The 20674-nt window shown below is 39.3% G+C and overlaps 1 protein-coding gene across 5 annotated transcripts in view; it reads right to left on the bottom strand.

The window, feature by feature from the left end:
- The window catches only part of sox6 (SRY-box transcription factor 6), a 172872-nt gene that overhangs the window by 7198 nt on the left and 145000 nt on the right, over positions 1 to 20674 (bottom strand). For 3 of the 5 annotated variants that reach the window (XM_084716580.1, XM_084716587.1, XM_084716595.1), the window contains 2 exons: positions 12211 to 12316; positions 1947 to 2180 (listed from right to left, as the gene is read on the bottom strand). In XM_084716580.1, coding sequence (XP_084572706.1) covers positions 1947 to 2180; positions 12211 to 12316 — 340 coding nt within the window. The remainder of the gene's footprint in view (positions 1 to 1946; positions 2181 to 12210; positions 12317 to 20674) is intronic. The other 2 variants (XM_084716603.1, XM_084716606.1) reach the window with 1 other exon arrangement.

Raw genomic sequence — 20674 nt, 5'->3', positions numbered from 1 at the left:
CAGCACAGATAAGGATTTCAGTATTGAACACAAGCAGGGAAAAGACTTTTTAATGACTTATTCACTGTAAAAACTAAACTATTGTTTTCACTTTAAAAAGGTGGTGTCCAGGCTACCTTAAGATTTTAAGTTGACTGAATTTAAAAAGACAATTTGAGATACATTTGTAATGGTTCAAAACAGATAAACTAGTCACATCAAATAAACCTGATATTAATTCAGTTTAAACTTTTGAATGGGCAGCTTTTCAGTTACACTAACATTACAAATTTGATTTCTTTTACATTTTAACCCTCTCTCAATGCAGGATGGGAAGTCTGCTAATATGCTGATCACCTTTCTTTAGAAACTTAATTTAATGAGTTGATTGAACTGAAAATACTAGAAATTTCAAGTTTAATTAACTTGAAGAAATAAAATGGGCGTATTTATATTGAGTTACTGAGAAAAGATTAGTTGATCCCAAGATTCTTTTTTACACTATCTATCTAAATCCGTAGACAAATTACATTTAACTCTTGGGATAAAAACTTATTTTAACACTGAATTGCACTTAGTAAGGGCAGATATTTTCTAAAATCTGGTTTTATCACCCGTTCCACACCAACATACATGTGCACATCGTCTGAGACGAGACACATGCTTCGTCGTCAAACAGTAAGGAACAATAAGCCAGTGCTGTAAATACTGCAGCTCTGTGAAGTGTCCTGCTAGGTGCTGGATGACAGCACTTTTAACAGCCCTGATGTATGGACTCCAATGCTTAGGGGACAAGACCCATTTAGCCTCTGTCATTTTTCATGACAAACACTTATGGTAGTGATGGGCTATAAATCCATCTGTACGGTGAGCTGACCTGATACACAGCGGCCTGTGAGATAACACCCTCCTCCTTTAGATTCTTGCTACTTTGTTAGATCAACTACACATATTGGAGAGCAATAAAGCCATATCTAAGTCTTTGTTCAGGCTGCAGGACAATCAGATTTGTTTCTCAAATCATATCTTTAAGACAGACCGGGGTTTTCGCAGGTCCTTAAAGGGTCTTTAAAAACCTAAAATCCAATTATCTAAATTTTAGGCCTTAAAATGTGTTGAGTTTGACAGGTCTTAAAAATTGATTAGATTCTGAAGTTAACCCTATTTTAATAAAGTTGCATTAACTTCAGTCTCACATTTTAATGTTTTTTTTTTTAACAATCTTTTTTATTGCACTGTATCAACTTTAGGAAAAAAAACCCCAACATGGACTATGATTTTCCATCATATCCTTTGTACTTTTTACCAGTACAAAGCAAGAGAACAGTCTTGAAAAGGTCTTAAATAGTCTTAAATTTAACTTGTTTGAATGCAGAAGCATGAAAAATGGATATCCTTCATCTCGCCCTCTGAACAATTGTTTTGTCAAGTCGTAGTGCAGGACCCCTTCGTTGCACCAGAAGAAACCACAGAGGATAATTTGAGCAGCCAGAGCGACCATACTGAGATGCAACTGTAGAAATCTGATTAGAATCGCATTTCTAATAGGCTCAACAGTTTTATCAAAATATGGCCTGCTGCAATTTTCAAATTGTGTGTCAAAATGCAGACTTATTAAGTCATCTTTGTTTAGTCCAGATTACTGAAAAAATAACACCACAATCATTTTAATATTTTTTTTTCAAACAAAATGAGAATGTTAATAATATAAATATTAATTACCATTTTTTTTTGTTTTGTTTTTTTGTCCCAAAACTGTTCAGCCAGAAATTAGGTTCAAAACTAAAAACTCTTGGTGACGTGACAAGATGTTTGTGTTAATCTCGTCAGATGCATGTGATGATAGTTTATTTGACAGGGATAATAAAGAACTGAAGCCCTTGCAGGTGGCTTTACAAAAGCATTTACATTGTCTTAGAAGAGTTATATCTGCTGGAGTGACTTGTATATGATTTAAAATGTCTTACCCAAAATCTTGCTTATGTTGGAATTGTGCATGTCGGGGAAGGCCTGCAGGATCTTGCGCCGCTCGTCCTTGGCCCACACCATGAATGCATTCATAGGCCTTTTAATGTGGGGCTCGTTGTTGTTCCTTCCTCGGGCTTCCCTGAAGACTCGTGCCTCTGTAGATCCAGTGCCTCCTGTTGGCCAACAATAATAGGGTTGGGGTTTATCTGCAGAGCCATTTACCTCCTTGGACCCTGGAATAGCCAGAGCAGGAACAGGAAGAGAGAGCGAGGCAAGACATTGATTAAATGACGAGCCATGTTCAAACTCTCCTTCATCTACTGCCATCACTGCTGTCATCATCATGAGCGTTGTTTCAGATGATGCGGGGCCACAGACCCTCCTGGAAAGGGTATACATTCTATTGAGTGGAAAACCTGACTTGACAGTTTTACACTTTATGTGCTGTTACAGCAAATACAATGTCAGTTTAAAAGGGACAGTTCACCCCACTTTCTTTGTGCTACCAAAAAAAAGTGGTTCCTACATGAAACTGTGGATTATCTTTATCTTTGAACACTGATGGCCAGTATCTCAAACTCTGCAGCTCACACCAACACAATTCAGATGGACAAATAGCACTACAGGTGGGGCGTCTCTATAGCTCAGTTGGTAGGACGTGTGCCCCATGTACTAAGGCTGTTAGTCCTCTGCAGTGGCCGCTGGTTCGACTCCTGCCTGTGGCCCATTTGCTGCATGTCATCCCCTCTCGCTTCACCCCCCTTTCCTGCCCTGTCCTCAGCTGTCACTATGATTAAAGGCAAAAAGCCCCCCAAAAAAATCTTTGAAAATAGCACTACAGGCCAGAGGAAACATATGTATTTTTGATTTTGGGGTGAACTGTCACTTTAATTGGGAGCTACATTCTTCTCAGGTCTATCCAAAACCAAAAAAGGAAGGAGACCTTGGACTTCAATGGCAGTTAAATATTTTGTCTGCAAGTGTTCACACTTCTCTACTCAACCAAATACATTTCAGTTTGACATTCATGGTGTCCATAAAAAGTGCAAGAATGCCAACATAAATAACAAATATGTGACTTGAGGCAGTCTCTAAAATTCATTCCTCTGCTTTACTCTACTTTTTTTCTTCACTTCTTCTTTCTCACTTTCTCTCTTTCCTTCAAACACACACACACACACACACACGCACACAAACAAACCAGGCACACACACATTTGTGATGAGAGACTGTGCCGATTCTGCAAAGTGCTGTTTCTCAATCAGGGCATTCACAATCAGCATAAGAGAGTTTCTCTCAGTATTAAACTGTACATCAGACTGATAATGATTTCTGTTTGCATGCGCATTTGCTTCCTTTTATATGTAAGATGTGAAAGAATTAAATAAAAGCAGTATGAATATTTAAACAAACAAAAACATGTTGATAAACAAGGCTTGAAAAATAAGACAAAAAAAGCCTTCCATATGCTACGATACATCTTTAATGATCTCAAATCTGGAAAAGAAAGCTTGGGATGACTCATGCATATTTCATCATCCACATGTGAAGCCTTCTCATTAGACCATTCCACTAGCAGCCTTGGCACACGTTACCTGGGGTTTGATTTCTATTATTATTTCAGTTGATAAACAAAATCAAACTCTTAATGAGTAATGGAGGGCTGTGCAAAGATATTAATTCCAAATCCACAGAAACCTCGCTCTGCTCTAATCACTGAAGACACTGCTGCTGCACCATTTTCAGCCTCTAGAGTTCAAGTGTCTTCACTTTGGAAAAGCGTGTCTTCTTTTTAAAAGCATTATAGGAGACAAGTAGTGAAAGGCAACACACACACACACACTGCACTGAAGGAGCACACAACCAGCTTCAGTATAATAGGGCTGGAGGTGTGGTGGAGGTTGGTTTTGGTTTATGCTCTCACAGAATGTTTGAGGTCCAGCTGCCCACTAGGAAACCTGTTTCTCCCAGTACAAAGGCCCCGCAAATCGATTTTCACCAGCTCATGTTTAACAGTCAAACAGACACATTTATGATCCACAGAGCCCTGCCTTCAGCTGTGAGCAAAATTGTGTTTTCACATTGTGACTGCAATAGTTGCTGCCCAGTGGATCGAGCTCTTATTGTCATATAGCTCTGGCTAATGTGAGTTACAAATCACAGTTAGCATGGTCACAATACTGGAATTTCTAACGTTGATACAACACCTTGAAAAATACAGAAATTCAATACCGTTTTCAATACAACAGAGAAAACTGGACACAACATTAAATCTTAGATTTTCATGAAAAGATAAATACAACAAGGCTACAACAAGAAACCTAAGCCTTTGAGAAACATGTTTTTTTTTCCTTGTTAGATCAGGCCTTTAAAAATAACTAAATTATCTAAGAAATTAAGTAAAGTTAATAGTGTCGCCTTGCCAATGAAGGGAAAAGGGTGATAAAGTGCAGATGATATTGGTGTATCAACCAAAGAAAATGAGTATTAAAACCATTTCAAATATTCAGAATCAATATTTATTGATAATTTAATATTTTTGACAACACTAGTCACAGTCATATATTAAGGGCAGTTGCTGGTCTCATCTCAAGACCCTCTGTTTTCTGCAAATGTACATTAAAAAAAGGGGAGGGGGGTATATATAAATTATATAAATACACTTAAATTTGGAGGGCAACAAGACAACCTTCTTTTGATGTTAATGTCTCTAAAATATAGATGAAAATCAATATATTATATTTATTTTTTATTATTCATAACAATCAGTCCTAGATTGTCATACTCTTGTCTTACTCTTCATGACTTTTTTCACCAAACAGTAAGTTACATATTATTCATATGAATTAATTCATATTAATTATTTTGAGGGGAGACTTTTTTTCTCCCATATGATCATCTTCAGTCAGATGCCTATAGAGAAAGCCTAATCTGAAATCTGCCTTCCCTTAATATCTCACTTTAATAATATGGCCTACACAGCTTACCAATATATTCATAGAGGTATACATTCAGCATGCACAAAATACTAAATCAGAACATTTAAGAGGTGTTTTGTATCACTTTTTCAAACTCTGCAAGTACCATTCCTTGCTCTGTGTGTTTGCTTTTGCCTCCTAGAATGCTTTAGGACCTAAAGCCATCATGAATTCAGAAATAATACACTACCTTTGCTGCCACCGAACCCCACAGTACGTTAATTTCATTTAGCATGCACTCACTGTACAGGATGAATTGATTTCACTTTGTTTGGTTTTGACAACCATGTTTATTGTGCAATGAAATGTGGTGTGGCGGAGGGCTGACAGTATCCATCAACGCGGGGCAATCTGCTGACTGCCGGGGCCAGATGAAGGTATTCATTAGCTCAGGAGCGCAGCGCTCACTCAGACACGACAGCCAGTGTCTGCGCCCCGGGATCGCTTGCTGTAATTTACGATGCCTCCCGTGCCATTACTCTATCACTGACACTGATTCAGCAATTTATATACTGGTGTGCATGCATACAGGCAGAGGTGAGCTTCTTATGGGGAGGGGGACAAAACAAGCGCCTGCCATCAGCTAGTGCCACATCCATAGTTAGCCAGGAAACCAGCCACGTGACTTGGCTCATTGGAGGGAAGCCAGATGAGGCATGGTTTTTTGCTCACATGATGGCACATAGAAAAGTGCCTGTCTGCTCTGTCTGATGCTACAGAAAGTCTCTGAAATGAACAAGTGTTACATCATCTTCACCCGCTCAGAGGCAGGTCCTGCAGCCCGGGATTTTTAAGAATAAAGCAATGAAGGTATCAAGCTAACTCAGACCTGAGGCAACAGCCTGACACAGACTTTGACCTTTGACCCGAAATAATATTCAAGTTATTTCATTATAGAGCTGCAACAATCAATCTATTAAATTAATCGCCAACTATTTTGAAAACCTCTCATTCCAGCCTCTTAAATGTGAATATTTACGACAGTAAACTGAATATCTTTGGGTTGTGGGCAAAAGTAAGCATTTCCTGACATTTTATAGACCGAACGACTAATCGATTAAGCTAGAAAATAATCAACAGATTAAACAATGAATGTAATCAATGAATGTCAACAATGAAAATAATCGGTAGTTGCAGCCCTATTTCATTGCAGTTAAACCATTACAGATTTAGTCAAGTGGCTTTCTATAATATAACATAAATTTGGCCCTTCTTCCAGCTCCAGTAATATATAGACTACGACTTAATCAGAGGCATCCTTCGCATTAGCAGCCAGTCTCAGCAAATCCCCAGAAACAGCAACATGCAATTTACTGCAACATTGTTTCTGTCTTTTCATTGAAAATCACGACGCCACTCTGACATTTTGCAAATGAGCATTAACTATTTTTTTCCGGGAGGTGCAGGACATTTAGGAATCAGTTAGTTAGGTGTGTGATTGTGTAAATAAACACAGATGTTTAGCAGTGACAGGGGCAGGCCCCCTGGGTGGTAGCTGGGGAGGGAGCGAAACAGAGGGAGTGACGCTTAATAGAATTTATTGTGATTCATGAGGCCCGCAGCTCAAGTGTGACAGAGCGATATGAGAATCCCCTTTTAATTTGTCTCTCCTGGAAACACTGCAGATGAGCAGCATGAATTACAGTGAGAATGAAAGATTGTGTGTGTGTGTGTGTGTGTGTGTGTGTGTGTGTGTGTGTGTGTGTGTGTGTGTGTGTGTGTGTGTGTGTGTGTTGGCTGGGGCAGGGGGGGGTATAAAAAATGAAGAGCGGATAGGGATGAAGCAGGAAAAAAAAGGAGAGAAATAAGAGAGAGAATGTAGTGAGGCCTTAAAATGCCTATCGCACCTGTGAGCTGCAGGCTCAGACTCGAACATGTACCAAGCCAGAGGGTAGTGCTGCCCCAGCCGTCCCCTCTCTCCCCCCCTCCCACCCCCTTTCTCTCCTCCTTCCTCATCTTTGTTCTGCGGGCAGACACATAATGTCACCCAGGAATCTGCTCAAGAGGATGAGCCTCAGTGAGCAGGCAACAATCACGCAAACCTGCCAAGCCCTCCCTGTTGGGATCAAATCTAACACCTCTGACTGAAGGCATTTACTGCTGACAATGGAGCCTCTCCCTCTGAGCAGGATCAGGCTAGATTAATGTGTATGGACAGACAGGACGCAGTGCTCAGTGGCCCTGTTCTAGCCTGAGCTCATAGCACACTAATTAAACCATTACAAATTACAAGTGATATAAGCCCTATTACAACATGTCACTCCTTTTTTTTTTCTTTTTCCAGTTAGGATGATTTGAGTTTTCTGGAGCACTTGTGTGTGCCCCTGTGTTGGTGTGTGAGCATACACACATGAGAAGTTGGGAACAAACAGCCAACCTGTTTCAACATGCAGGCTATGGCTTTTAATTTTGTTTTCTCTCATATGCATTTACCCTAAAAGTGGAGTCTAATCTTTCACAACGTCCCAGCTTTGCACTGGAGCCAGACAGTCAACTGGCTTTTCACAGCTATATCAGTCTATATTGGTATCAGCATAAATGTTCTCCAATATGTGCTTTTTTCTAAACAGAAGACAATGCAGTTATAAATTATTAGCTTTATTCAAGTGTTTTACTTGATTTTTACATATGCTGTATTTTACGCAGTGATTGCTCTGATAAATTTTTGAACAACATAGTTTATTATTTACTGTAAAATATCCTGCCTTCATTACACTTCCTTGACTTTGTCACAAGTGTTCTGGGCTCAACAATAAGAATTGCCTGCTTGCCAGGAGCAAGTAAAATGCCATGTCAAGCTGATAAATCTAGCAAAAGAAAAAAGAATTAATCAATTTTGCTAATCGAGTATTTGTTATACATGGAGCTTTATTGTTTTGCTCCCTTAATTATCATATTCAACTTAATATCATTGAATTTTGGACACAGTGAGTAATTTGAAGATGTCACCTTGGACTTTGAGGAACTGGGATGGACATTTTTCACTTTTTTTTCTGACATTTTATTTTTTTCTGACATTGCAGCCCTAGACTTAACAAAAAAATTGCCTTTTGCCAAGTAGTTTTAGACCCACTTGCCACAAGTAAAAAAAAAACACTGACACTGGACTTCACTGTTTACAATTCTATATTGTGCATTGCAGGCAGATTTATCAATATCTTTTTTTTTGTTTGTTTTTTTTTTTTTTTTTTCTAATACCAGCTGGGCTCTACTTTGTACACACACAGACATAGAACCACACAGAAATTTGTCCTGTTTGGGGTAAATTTGACTTTACCGACTTCTAAACAGAAGTTTTCATAGATTGTGTTGACCTATTCAACTATTAATCGTTGTGACTTGTTAAATCATCATGTCTGCGTCTCCTCATCTCGGTTTTCTTCTTGGAAAAACTCCTCAGCAATAAAAAGCCAGAGCTCGATTCCCACGGCCTCTCAGCGGAGGAAAAACAACAACAAAAACCTCTTCAAACAATCAACTCTTATAAAACTTCATAACAGCTTGGAGCTACCGATGTAAAGAAACCCATCACAAATGATCTGTAACAACAATGCAACACCACTGCTCTTCTCATCCTATTCCACGAGGACTCTGTTAGAGAGACACGCTGCTCGACTAAAGCCTCGTCTTTTCTCACTCTGCAGTTGATATTATCACACTGGGCGTTTTAGATTAATTCTGTTTCCTGCCTCCACACATCTCTCAACAACCCCTTTGTTCTCTGCGGACCCTCAGTGATGGGGGGGTGGTTTAGACAAACACACGACCTCAGCTACACAGCAACTCCATACTGCCATATGTGAATGAACAAAGGGCCTGGCTGGGCTGAGGCCTTTGTGGTATTTTTGTAATGTTTTCATCACAGCTTAAAAAGACCTTAATGAATTTGCGGTGGCTTCGTGTGTGTGGCTCGTGGCTTTGTAAAATGAAGGAAATCCTATCTATTTCCATTCCTTTGCCACTGTTTTTTTTCCAAAGTCGTTGGGACTTTGGTTGCTGCATGCTTCACAAATATTAGCTCAAGTAACCTAAAGCTTTCTGTGAACTACTGTGATGACAGAAGTAGCGCTGTACACTGGGTCAGCTCAGTGTGGCTGCTCTGTTCTGCTACACACCAAGGGGCTTTCACACCCTATGTAAAGGCTGGGAGGTACACCCAGTAATTTTCCTTTTCAGGAAACAACCAAAGCATAAGCAGTGTGTGTTACATTTATGACTTCTGTTATGAATTTCTGTATTCAGTAGACACTGATTTGGCAGATTTACAGGCCAAACATCCAGATGTCTGGTTAAAGCTAGGATAAGTTTGGTTGACAAGTAAACATTTTTCAGACATTTTGGTGACATAACTTGTTTCAGATGTAAAATAAAAATCACTATATTTCAGTGTAAAGCTAATCCTTCCTGTATGTTGAAATATAAATGCCATTTAAATGTACAATATTCAAGTTCAACCACTTGGAGTCTCTTTTACATTAAAGGAATAACAACAGACAGTTTGATGAGATCATGAAGTAGGGATTTTAATGATTAATCACTGATCAATTAAATGGCATTAAGAATATAACTGTTAAAAATGTATTAATTGATAAGTAATTGATAGTCAAGAGATAGCAGTAGGCTAATTCTGCCTCATCTGTCATTGTTTTATCTGGAGGAAGAATTTGTTGAAAAAGGAATCTTTCGCTTAAATTTATAAAGAGAAAAGAAAGAAAACAGAAAAATTACAAATGAGAAAAAGTTATCAGTATTTTCAGCTATCAGTAAAAGAAGTCAAGTTGCATGGGATCATGGGAGTTGTTGTCTTCACTGATAAACAGCCACCATTGCCGATGAAAATCTGTCTGATTCAGATCATATTATAGTTTTATTCATGTTACCTTGAATAAATAATGGATTTTGCTTGAAGTTTTGTAATAATGTTAAGTACACAACTCAACAAAATATAGAATGCCTAGCCCTTTTCAACGTTTTGATTTGGAAATGTTACCTATTATACCTTGAAACAACTGCAATATTTAAGCTTCACACTGAAATTTGTCAACCAAATTCATCCGTGTTTTTAACCCTGACATCTGTGTGACTTTTGACATGCAAACAATCAAATATAGGATATTAAAGAGAGTGCAAATAAACTGCACTCAGACAGATACTGTATGTTTCTATATATCAAGGTATGCCAGGCAGCCAAGCCTCGATTGGTTCAGGGAGCAGAAAATCCACACAACAAGGATTTCAAAAGTAAACATGTCCTCAGAAGAGTAAACACTTTGTGGTTCACATCATAAAACCCTGCTTCACATCACTCAGCCTTATGTGTTTTCCTGTTGGTGAAGCTGAAAGAGACAGACGGATATATTTGTGGTGAAAGAGAAGAAATACTAACTGTGTGTTCTGAGTTATGTGCGCTGCCCTGGCTCCCAGCCATTTCCCCCTGGGAAGAGGACCTCTCCTCTCCTCTAACCTCTGCCTGCTCCTAATCCATAGCCCACTGGGAACACTGATGTGAGGCGTCTGGCGCAAGCCTTTCCCTCGGCCCTGTGCAGGACTTAAAAGGACACAACTGCCCTGGTGTGCGCTCTGTTTCGGTCCTGACTCCACAGTAGCCACAGAGGGAAGGTTCCCACTGGGGGAATGAGCACTGGAAACACATCTGTCCGAGGACTCAGACGGGTGGGGATGGGATCTGCTGCTGCGGCTCACATGGGAAACATGTCACTAAATGCACCTCTAATTCTCATCCTCAGGATTGGGTGTGATGTGAAACTAGACATGATTAAAAAAAGACTATTACTTTGGAGTTGGTAAACAAACGTTTTTTACGGGAAGTAAAAACATTTTTATAAATGTCTATGTGAACCAATTATACAGAGGCATTTCTTTCTAAAACTGATGGGAAATGTGTCTAAGATGCTATTTAAAGCTGTTGATGGGTTACATTGTCCTGAGAAATATCTATCCTTCTGCCTTGAGACTCTTGGAGGCATCAAAGATGAGTCAGAACCATTTTCCTCTTTGCTCTGGCTCTGAAGTGCCATGGAAACTGCCACAAATATTTATGTCGGACAAACATTAGTGCACTGAGGTGCTCCTTGCTCCTGTGTAGGAGCCAGCGCCACAAAGGGAGATGACGCTTTGTCACACTGGTGCAAGCCGAATTTACACCCCTGTGCCCAGGACCTCAAACAAGCACAACAGCAACAGGAGCCGAGCTTGGAAAAAAGCCAGCTTTGTCCTCAGGCACCCTTGTCCTCCGCTCACCTACCTGTGAAAACCTCGGAGCCACGGCTCATTTCAAACGGCATTCACCCCAGCCCCCACATCTCTCTTACACACACGCACATGTTTCTGCACACACCTTTACAAACCACTCCGCCATCTAAATCTGAGACACATGCAGCAGTGGGCCTTATCAGCCATCACAACTCTTAGGCTGGGTTACACTAACAAGGATTATTTTTTAAACCTTATTTAAATTTCTTATTTCTTATTTAATTTTAATTTAGAATTATGGTGTACCAAATAAGATTAAAATTAAGAAAAAATACATTTCAACCTCTCTTTAAAGCTCAGCTTAGTTTTTACACAGAACGTAGTCTTAAAATGTGATCCAGTATTAATTTTAAACTTAGACTTGAAGTTTTAACATTTAAAATGCCTGACTTTTTACTGCCTTTTTGAGATGGACTGAGCAAAACAATCAAATTCCTAGAAGAAAATTAAAATACTGCTTCTCTGCTGAGCTATCATGAGTAGGCTTACTAACTTTTTTTTTGCTAGCAAACAACGTAGGTATCAGATTTTTGCTAACATTGTAGTTCATGTATTTGTTAACTTCTTTAAGCAGCTAGCAAACATTGTAAGCTTGGCTTACATTTTTGTTAACTTTTTTAGCTAGCTAGCAAACAATAAAACATTTTGTTCACCCTCACCCTCTTTTACACTTATTAGGTCCTGTCAGCACTTAATTTATTTATATTTTTTTTAAATTGCCAAAACCATTGCCATATTGATTTAACTTGATTTATGTTTACATCACCAAACTTGGATTTAATAAACTTACTAAACTACATGAATTCTTAATTGTGCAACAGACCTCTGCTTAATTTTAAAATCTGTTCAGTCATTTTAAATCTAGTTTTGCTAAACCCTGATCAGAACTAAATTAAATTAATCTTTATATGTGCAACCCAGTCTAGCATGTATAAAGAAACCAAACCATCAAAAAGAAATAAAATCATCTGATGTACATTTATCAGCACAAAACAGAGAAATATGTTCTCACCATCTAAATCCTCTGGCCTGGTGAGGTCAATGACTCTGTGGCCGATCTTTCCCTCCTCACCCAGCTTGCCGAGGTGGTGCCCAATGCTCTCAAAATGCGCCCTCTCCTACAGAGAAAAATACAAACAGTCAGGTACACGAACAAGCACATATACACGTTTTTACAGTGATAGAATTGTAAAAATAACCCCATCAGGAATCTGAAATTTTGAAAAGAAAAAAAGTGTCTTTGATAAATGGAGGTTCTTTTGAAGAGCTGCTCTTTTGACATGAGCTAGATGTAGCTTTTTCCTCTCTCATCTCTCTATTCAGTGGCGGCTATAATGGATGACAGGAGGCAGAGAGACAGTGAGGGCCAGGGGTGCTGTAAATAGATTTACAGAAGGATACTTTGTGATCCCGAGCACACAATGGGGCTGTGGCCCTCTTTGCAGTGCTCAGATTTTCCTCTGTAATCTTCTCCTTACATCCTCCCTTCCAGTCTGCAGCGCCCAGAGCTCAGCGCCCATCATTTATTCAGAGTTCATGCTTTGGAGAACACACCGTGTTTTCCCGTTTGTCATGTCGCTTTGTGCTCAGATTAAACTTGGCATCATGTTGTACTTGACGCACAATGAAACCCTGTCATTCAGCGCTCCGTGACAATATTAAATGTCATGTCCGTGTGCATTTACAGAATAAAATAACAGCTTTCGGGGGGCCTCTGAATAGTTGCTGCACATTACACTTAATGTATTATGCAAGGGGAGAGTGCCGACTGCTGCTGGCTCCATTGTTGAATGACCTACTTCCTCAGTGAATACACAGGGCATTAGCAAAGGGCTGTCTTCCTCTCTAAAGACTCAACTAGGAGATGGACACTTTGACTCTGCATGATACAAATAATCTCTCCCCCCCTAGGTTTCGCCTGGATGACACTAAAAGCAGGCATGTTGCCACCATTCAGAAAAAAAGCATTTGTTTTACTCCCAGGGTGAGCATTCAATCTCTGCCAAAGATGTACTGTCTGCGCTGACCTCTGCCTCTTTCTTTTCTAAACATGCCTATCACACGCAGTCTGAACAGATACTCAGGTAGAGTCCCCACACAATACTAACAGCTCCCCTGCCACACACACTGACACCGACACACACATTAATCTTTTAGCCCCTGCTTTGTAATGCATTGTACCGTTTTGTTGTTTCCTAACTTCTGCCCCACAGGGAAGTTTTGTTTTCCACCAACAAGGGAAGATGCTAAAAAATTAAGTAGACATAACTATTATAAGTGAAAATATTTATTTCTATGGCTAGGCATCTTAATGGTTGATGATTAATCATTGATTGATAAATTGCTGTTAAGAATTTAACCAATAAAGGGAGGTCCTCGACAGCATCTTCCCCCTACTTGCGCCCCCTTTTCCTGTCTATGAGTGGTTATCCAGTCATAATAAAGGCTTAAAAAAAGCCCCTAAAATGATATATTGATAAGTAATCAGTAGTAAAGAAATGGTAGTAACTGCCCCTAATCTGACATTTTTGTCTGGCAGAGCCATTTGTTGAATAAGCAAATTTCAGGTTCAACTTAAAATGAGAAGAAATGAGAGAACAAGAAAAGAAATTTGAATCAGGAAAAAGAAAAGAAAAAACTGTTTTGTATCTTATTAAAGGTACTACAAGGAGCTGGTTATTTAACATTTAAATTTATTTCTGATGCCTCTTTATGACCTACATAAGCACACAAGACCATACATGAGAGGATCTGCTATTTCTTTATGGTCCTTTTTGATCCTGTCACCAGGTTTGAGTCTTACGCTAGTAAGTTAAAAAGAAGCAGGAAATATTTATTTACATAATCTTATTTTTGATGTTGTATTTTGTTGTTTTTATGGTGGAAAGTCTACTGCTTTTCTCCACAGAGGGCTTCAAAATCAACACAGTCCGAAAGTTTCTTGTAGTAGCTTGTCTTATTAATGATTAATCAGTGAATCAATTGTTAGCGTTTTCAACTCAGATCTGTAAAGGAAAATGCATAAAGTCTGCAACATTATTTACAGCTGAATTCGATTTGTGTTTACCTGACAAATAAAATTATGTTTGCAACCATCAGTAATCACAGCACATCTAAAAAATTAAGAAATCTATCTATCTGTCCACATCCTTTTCTTTTGTATAACCTTTTTTTCCCTTGAGGATTTAAAAAAGATGACAAGCTGAAGGATGAAGACAGTTCAAGTCCATTTGAGGCCTTTCACAGTATTTTGATTTTCCTCATGCTTTTATTTATTCAAGAACTATTCCTCAAAAGAAAGGACTGCGAGAGAGACAGAAAGAGCACTGCAATTTACCATCATACTTGGAAGGAGCAGTCATTATTTATGGCCAGCTGAGTGATTCTGATATACAATTAACCACTACCTGCTTATGGCCTGTGATTAGAGCCTGTCTATCTGACGGCCCTTTGCTTACTTAAGTGTTTTCTAATTATGACATATGTGGTGGTCCCTGCTGGGCAAGAGGACGCTTTGTAAAGATTGGGCCTTTCTCAGTGTCACATTCTGTGTTAAGCAACACATGCACGAGCCTGCACGCGCGCACAGAGCCGCATTCATCACCCCGCCACATTATTGCTCTTAATGAAAGAAGCTAGCAGCCCGATGACAAAGTGACTGATGTGCGATTAGCTGGATGGGCGACGGTGCTGCTTCAGATGCTACATGGACAGTCCACTAGGAAGACACAGCGTTCACGGGTACTGTACGTCTGTAATAAAGTAGTCATCTCGTCCCTCATCTGCGCTCTGCCGGTCCCTCCTGATCAATCAAGTCCTTTTATAAACTCATGATCATTAAGCATCATGTTGGGCTGAGAAGGAGAGAGAACAGGGGCCATCCATCAATGAATTTCATTAATAACCAGCTCAGTGTTGAACTTCTTTCTCCACCGCACAAAGTCATATGATTAGTGAACATCAGCACATTAGACAGCTGGGAGCAGGACTGAATGAGGCTCTTGTTGGGAGGATTCTCAGAGGTAGCTTCACTTCATTTGACATTAAAACGATCACGTGGTTGTTTATGGGTATGTAGAAAACATGTACATATACTGTGGGCTACAGGATTTGGTTATATTGCAATTATTTTGAAAAATATTACGATTGCGATGTGATTCATAATTAGTGGGAATGATTATTTTTGCATAACAGCTTTCATTTTCATTGGGTAAAAAACTATTTAAATCACGGTGATGTGACATTTACTGGTGTCAGGACCAAACAAACAGGTTTTATTACATCTGGAGAACAAGATTTGTAGACCACGGCATCGCTGCAAGCACTACAGTAGTGGAGACCCGGGGTGTGAATAACATTTTTTGTTTGAGCGTTATTAACTTGTTATTTGTTGGTGCTAGAACTCTGACTTTGATATATGGTACTGGTATTATGACAGTGACAGTACGTAGATAGTACAAGTTAATGTCAAATACGAAGAGTTCCATTCTTACAACCTACACCACTACTGGGATGAATTGTAACCAATGAGAGGTAATTTGTGAAGGATACAAGGATGATTTATATCTCATTTTTCAAGGTTGAAAAGTTAGAGTTTGTCGTAGTTCCCTCTTTGATTAATTAATGATTTGAACTGACCTTAGAGATTTATGAAGCTATGGAAGAAACTGTCCGATTTATGAAAGAACCTTATTGAAGAATAAAGAGTAAACAGTTCTGGATAAAGTGAACAATTGAAAGTGATATAAAAGTGTGTCTGGAGTGTATTCCTCAATGTGCATGTGTCATACAAAGATCAAATCACTGTCAAAGTTGTGGCAAATGTAGACCACTGCCTCTGAGGTGCAGCTTCGTGGACCCAGAACTGACATACTTCTTTAAGCATGTCAACTTCAAGATAGCATTAAACTAGAAAAACTGTTATGTTGTTATGTTATATCAGTTCTTTATTCTTACTTTTTTACCTGGCAAAGAAAAAGTTTTTTGGTGGTAAAATATCCTATGTTGCTCACAAAGTTACAACCAAGCCTGGTCTTTGTGCAGCCCTACGAGGCAGCATTTTACATACTTGATGTAAAGGGGTAGTTACAGTGGCCAAATTACTCCTCCCTTCCCTCTGTTAGCTATGCTAATTAATATCAGACTATCTGAGCAATATGGTACTACAAATTTTCATAAAATTTTATATACTGAGCTTAATATACTTATTGGTTATAAGTTTGGAGATTTATATCTGTGAATTAGAATTACAGTTGAAATTAGGGCCATAAATTATCTGCACAGCATCAGGGTTTTGTTTTAAGGCCTGAAAATATTCAGTGAACTAATGCGTCTTTACTGCCCACGCATCAAGTGCTGTGATAAATTAATGGCACTTTTATTATTTTATAGTGTCATTAAATTTTTACTGATCACTCTGACACAGAGAAGTAGCAAAGGACATGCAGTATGTTGGGAAGCTGGCCATCCTGCCAGGAGAGGAGAGGAGAGGGAGTAGACGGCGGATTTAAAAAGGTGTTTATAATGAACAGTACAAAGAAATGATAAGACTTTAAAGACAAAGAATACAGAGAATTCCTGCAGCTGTGAGGAGGTAAAGATAAAGAGACAGGAAACAAAAGATGCAACAGTACACATTATTCCCCTCCCACTCTGACCATGACCGCTGGCAAGCAACCGGTCCCTCCCTCAAATGACTTCAGCATGCAGCTCTCCACCCCACAACTAAAATTATAGCAATGCACTCGGAGCTGTAGTGGAAAACTGCCACCCACAATAATCTCATCTGTCCTGTCCGTGCAGTCTTTTGTCTTTAAAGTTTGGTAACAGATGCACTTTGTTCAGATGTACACGGCTGCCCAGTGAAGTCATGAGCCAGTCCAGTGTCGTGAGTCACTGAGGACCAGAGAAATGTAGAAAGAGGATAGATAGAGGAGTCTGTGCAACTTGGGAGAGGGAGCCCAAAAGAGCCCTTGTCAATGCTGTAAAGAGAGCTTTAATCTGGCCGGCCACAGAACATGTGCCGGAGGCCTGCTGCTCTGCCCACAGGGTGTATTCTGGGCAGAGGCGGGTGGCGGACGGCCCTGTGCATTGTGCCTACTCCTGCCCTATATTTAAGCAACACATTGCCAATCCTAACACTCCTTCACTCTCTCCTTTTGTAAATAGCTCCAGGCTATAGGCAAAGCCATATGGCCTGAGTTTGTTCAAATAGAGATGAAAGAAAAATAAACAGGGGAGTAAGGTAGACTGTGGTGCAGATCAGCGTGCAGTTTTCTGGAGTTGTCTCAGTTTGCTGGGTTGGGCTTAGACATGAAATGAAACCTGTCTTAATCTGAATGATGTTAAAGTTTTCATTCAACTTAAAAAGAAACTGACGCACTACTTTTTGTTCAGAAAATTTTGATTAGGCTGTTCCTCTCTCAAGCGAAAGAAAGGCAGGTAATACTCATGGCAGAGAGGTTTGGACATATTTTTCTCTGTCGTATATGTTGGTAATACCATGATAAAACCAGACAAACCAGGCCATGTTGCATATTATATTGGTAGACTTTGGGCCAGGTCCAAAACATGATTTAGTAAATTTGCTAATTACCAGAGGTAACTTTTGTCCTGCAGCTGTTTCATGCAGTACGACATACAATTGGGACATACTACTTTGTCATAACATGGCGCTGTTTCTGTTGCTCCTACATCCATCACAGTCTGTGAAAGACTGAAAAGAAAAAAGTATGCGATCTGGAATGGGTGTGAGCTATCATGTGCTCACGAAATTTCCACTGTGCAGAGGATTGTGGGTCAGAAAAGCATGCTGTCTTGCGATGTAAAATCCCACCAGATGCAGTAGAACATCCTGGTATTTTTGTCACACTGCATTTTACATACTATGTATTTGTACCTTTTTCTGGCATACTAAATAGTATGGTTAGTATGGTTAGTATGGGTATCGGAACACTCAGTTTGTGAGTTTATTTATGTTTATGTATTGGATGTAGTAAATGCAATGTTATATAATGTACTTAACTCACTGTGTGGGTCGGGGATTTAACATATCACCCAACTCTAATTCTAATTCATAATTAAATACATACACTTAATGTGTTATCATTGATATAAATTAACCAATTATGCTTTTGTTTTTGTGTTGCATTTAAGAACAAATTATCTGACTCCGTGTTGAAAGAGGAATAAGGTAAACCAGATGATACAAGCAGAGATTAAGTTGGCATGTTTGCTTGCCAAAACATTTTGACATGAGAATTATTATTTAAAGAGAAAACTGCTTCATTTCTTTCAGGCAGCTGGCAGCCATGACACGTTATTACTTCCAAAATTACTGGTTGCCAACTTAAAGTCATATAATAGTCTGGTTATTTTTTGGCCACATACCATATGTATGTACTGTATATACAGTAAATGACATATTTAGCCCTTTCTGTGAAATCTGACATCTATAACTGCTTTACCCGCCGAAATCTCTAAAGTATCAGTAGAATCTCATCCATGTTTCCTTCATAGTGGAAAGTATATGATTGCGTATATTTAAAATTTTCAGCTATTGGAAGCTCAAACAGCTGCAGGACCCCGAGCAGCCACTTAAGTTTGATAATGTGCTGAACTGGCTCTGGTTATATCACACACCTGGAATGTGGCAAGTTGAAGGCAGTGGCTCTCCGACCACAATACAGGGCTTTGTGTATCAAGTGTCAGTCATCACTGTGGTCTGTGGCCCTCGGAGTCTTCTCTCCAAGGGTCTCAGACTAAACCCCCTCAACAATCTGCCCCAGCCTTGATGGAGACAAAGACTGCACTTTAACATGGCTACAGCTCCTCACCGCTCAGCGCCTCATCTGTTTTGTATTTTTATTGTAACCAGTTGCAACGTTATTTATAAGTCTGCAGCTTTCCAGTAGTTTTTGCTAGTTTTGAACCATTTAAATGTTAAGTACATCCAGGCATGCGGTAAACCCACAGTTCCTTTCATGCAGACTGTTGCTCTCTTTTTACCCGGAGCTCTCCCCCTTTGCTTCGGCTAATGCAGGCAGCAGCAGAATCAACAGTAGCAGCCACAAAAGGCTGGCATCTGTTCTATAGTAGTCGTCCTCAGCATCACACAGAGCAGAGATGGCCAGCTATTCCAGTCCCATTTGTACTGCCAGGGCATCACCTCATTTGTTTAAAACAGAGGGAGGGAAGGCCTTTAATTAAATTAAAAAAAAATGGTGAGGTAACCTTACTCTGGGCTTTGTGCCAATTTAATGTTTATTGTTTGTTTTTCATAAAAGGATATGCTATCATTATTCAAGATGAGTTACTTTTTGTTGGAGGGAAAACAAGTCAAACCCACAAAATATGACCCTTCAGTGCCAATTTGAAATGTGCCTTTTAGTCTAAACAATTGGATTTCTTTTATATGTTAGTGTATCTACTTTGGGACATTTTGTGATAATTTTTAATACATTTAACATTTGTTGTTAAAGCTACTACAAGCAACTTTCATAGTTTGTTGATTTTGGAGGCCCATACAAAAGCAGTAGTGTTGAGACCATAATAACCTCAAAACATAATGTCAAAAATCAAATTATCTAAATAAAAAGCTCCTGCTTCTTTTTAACTGACTAACATAATATTCTTAGCTTTGGCTGGGAAGATGTAAACACAAGCTAGTTTCATCTGATTTCGAGTAGAAGACCCAGTGGCAGCCATTAAGAACAGCTATATAGAAGTGGATAATCTTCTCCTGGATGGTTTACTTTGCTTTTTTTTTTTGCTTTGCTTTAAAGTCATATAGTGGCATCAGTATTACATTGAAACTGTTTCATAACCAGTTAAAAACTCCTTGTAGTAGCTTTAAATGCAAAATAATGTAATTTTGTGTCCTTAGTTAGACCCAGATGTGCTGAAAATGTCATAAATTTAGGAGTGTGTCATATATAACCATGTCAGCTCTGTGACACAGTGCTCAGTTATTATGTTATGTTCCTCTCCTCTCCACTGCTGAGATCATTTGTGTTGACATCATGTACTTTTACGGGTTTCCAGTCCTCAATGATCCAGAACTGTTCACAGGCTCCTCCAGGGAATGATGTTAAGTTGGGCTGAAATTTAGCGCCTTATCAAACCCTCCAGGATGCAAACAGCAGAATATTAGAAAGTGTGGCCTTACCCAAAAGCCCTTTCACATATGGACAAAACCTCAAGACTTGTTGGACGCTGGAGCCATTATGTGGCTACTGCAACAATACCATAGACTATAAATGGTCCTTTGTGGCCTATTCTTTTCCTCGCCCTTTGTTGTATGTGCCTTGTGGTGAGTGTGGTACCACAGGTCTTAGTGGCCAGGGCCAGCAGTGTTTCTGCAGCAGGCCAGAAATTCACCATGTAAAATGACAACTGTAGAAAATAATGGAGCTACCACCGCCAAATGACCCCACCAAGATGCAGTGTTGATGTCTTTCTGGGGAAGAGGCGAGACG

The sequence above is a fragment of the Lutjanus erythropterus genome, chromosome 1 (assembly GCF_056507025.1).
Source record: "Lutjanus erythropterus isolate fLutEry1 chromosome 1, fLutEry1.hap2, whole genome shotgun sequence".
Classification (NCBI taxonomy): domain Eukaryota; kingdom Metazoa; phylum Chordata; class Actinopteri; order Lutjaniformes; family Lutjanidae; genus Lutjanus; species Lutjanus erythropterus.
The sequence above is the reverse complement of the archived record's forward strand: the minus strand, read 5'-3'. Positions and strand labels throughout refer to the sequence as shown.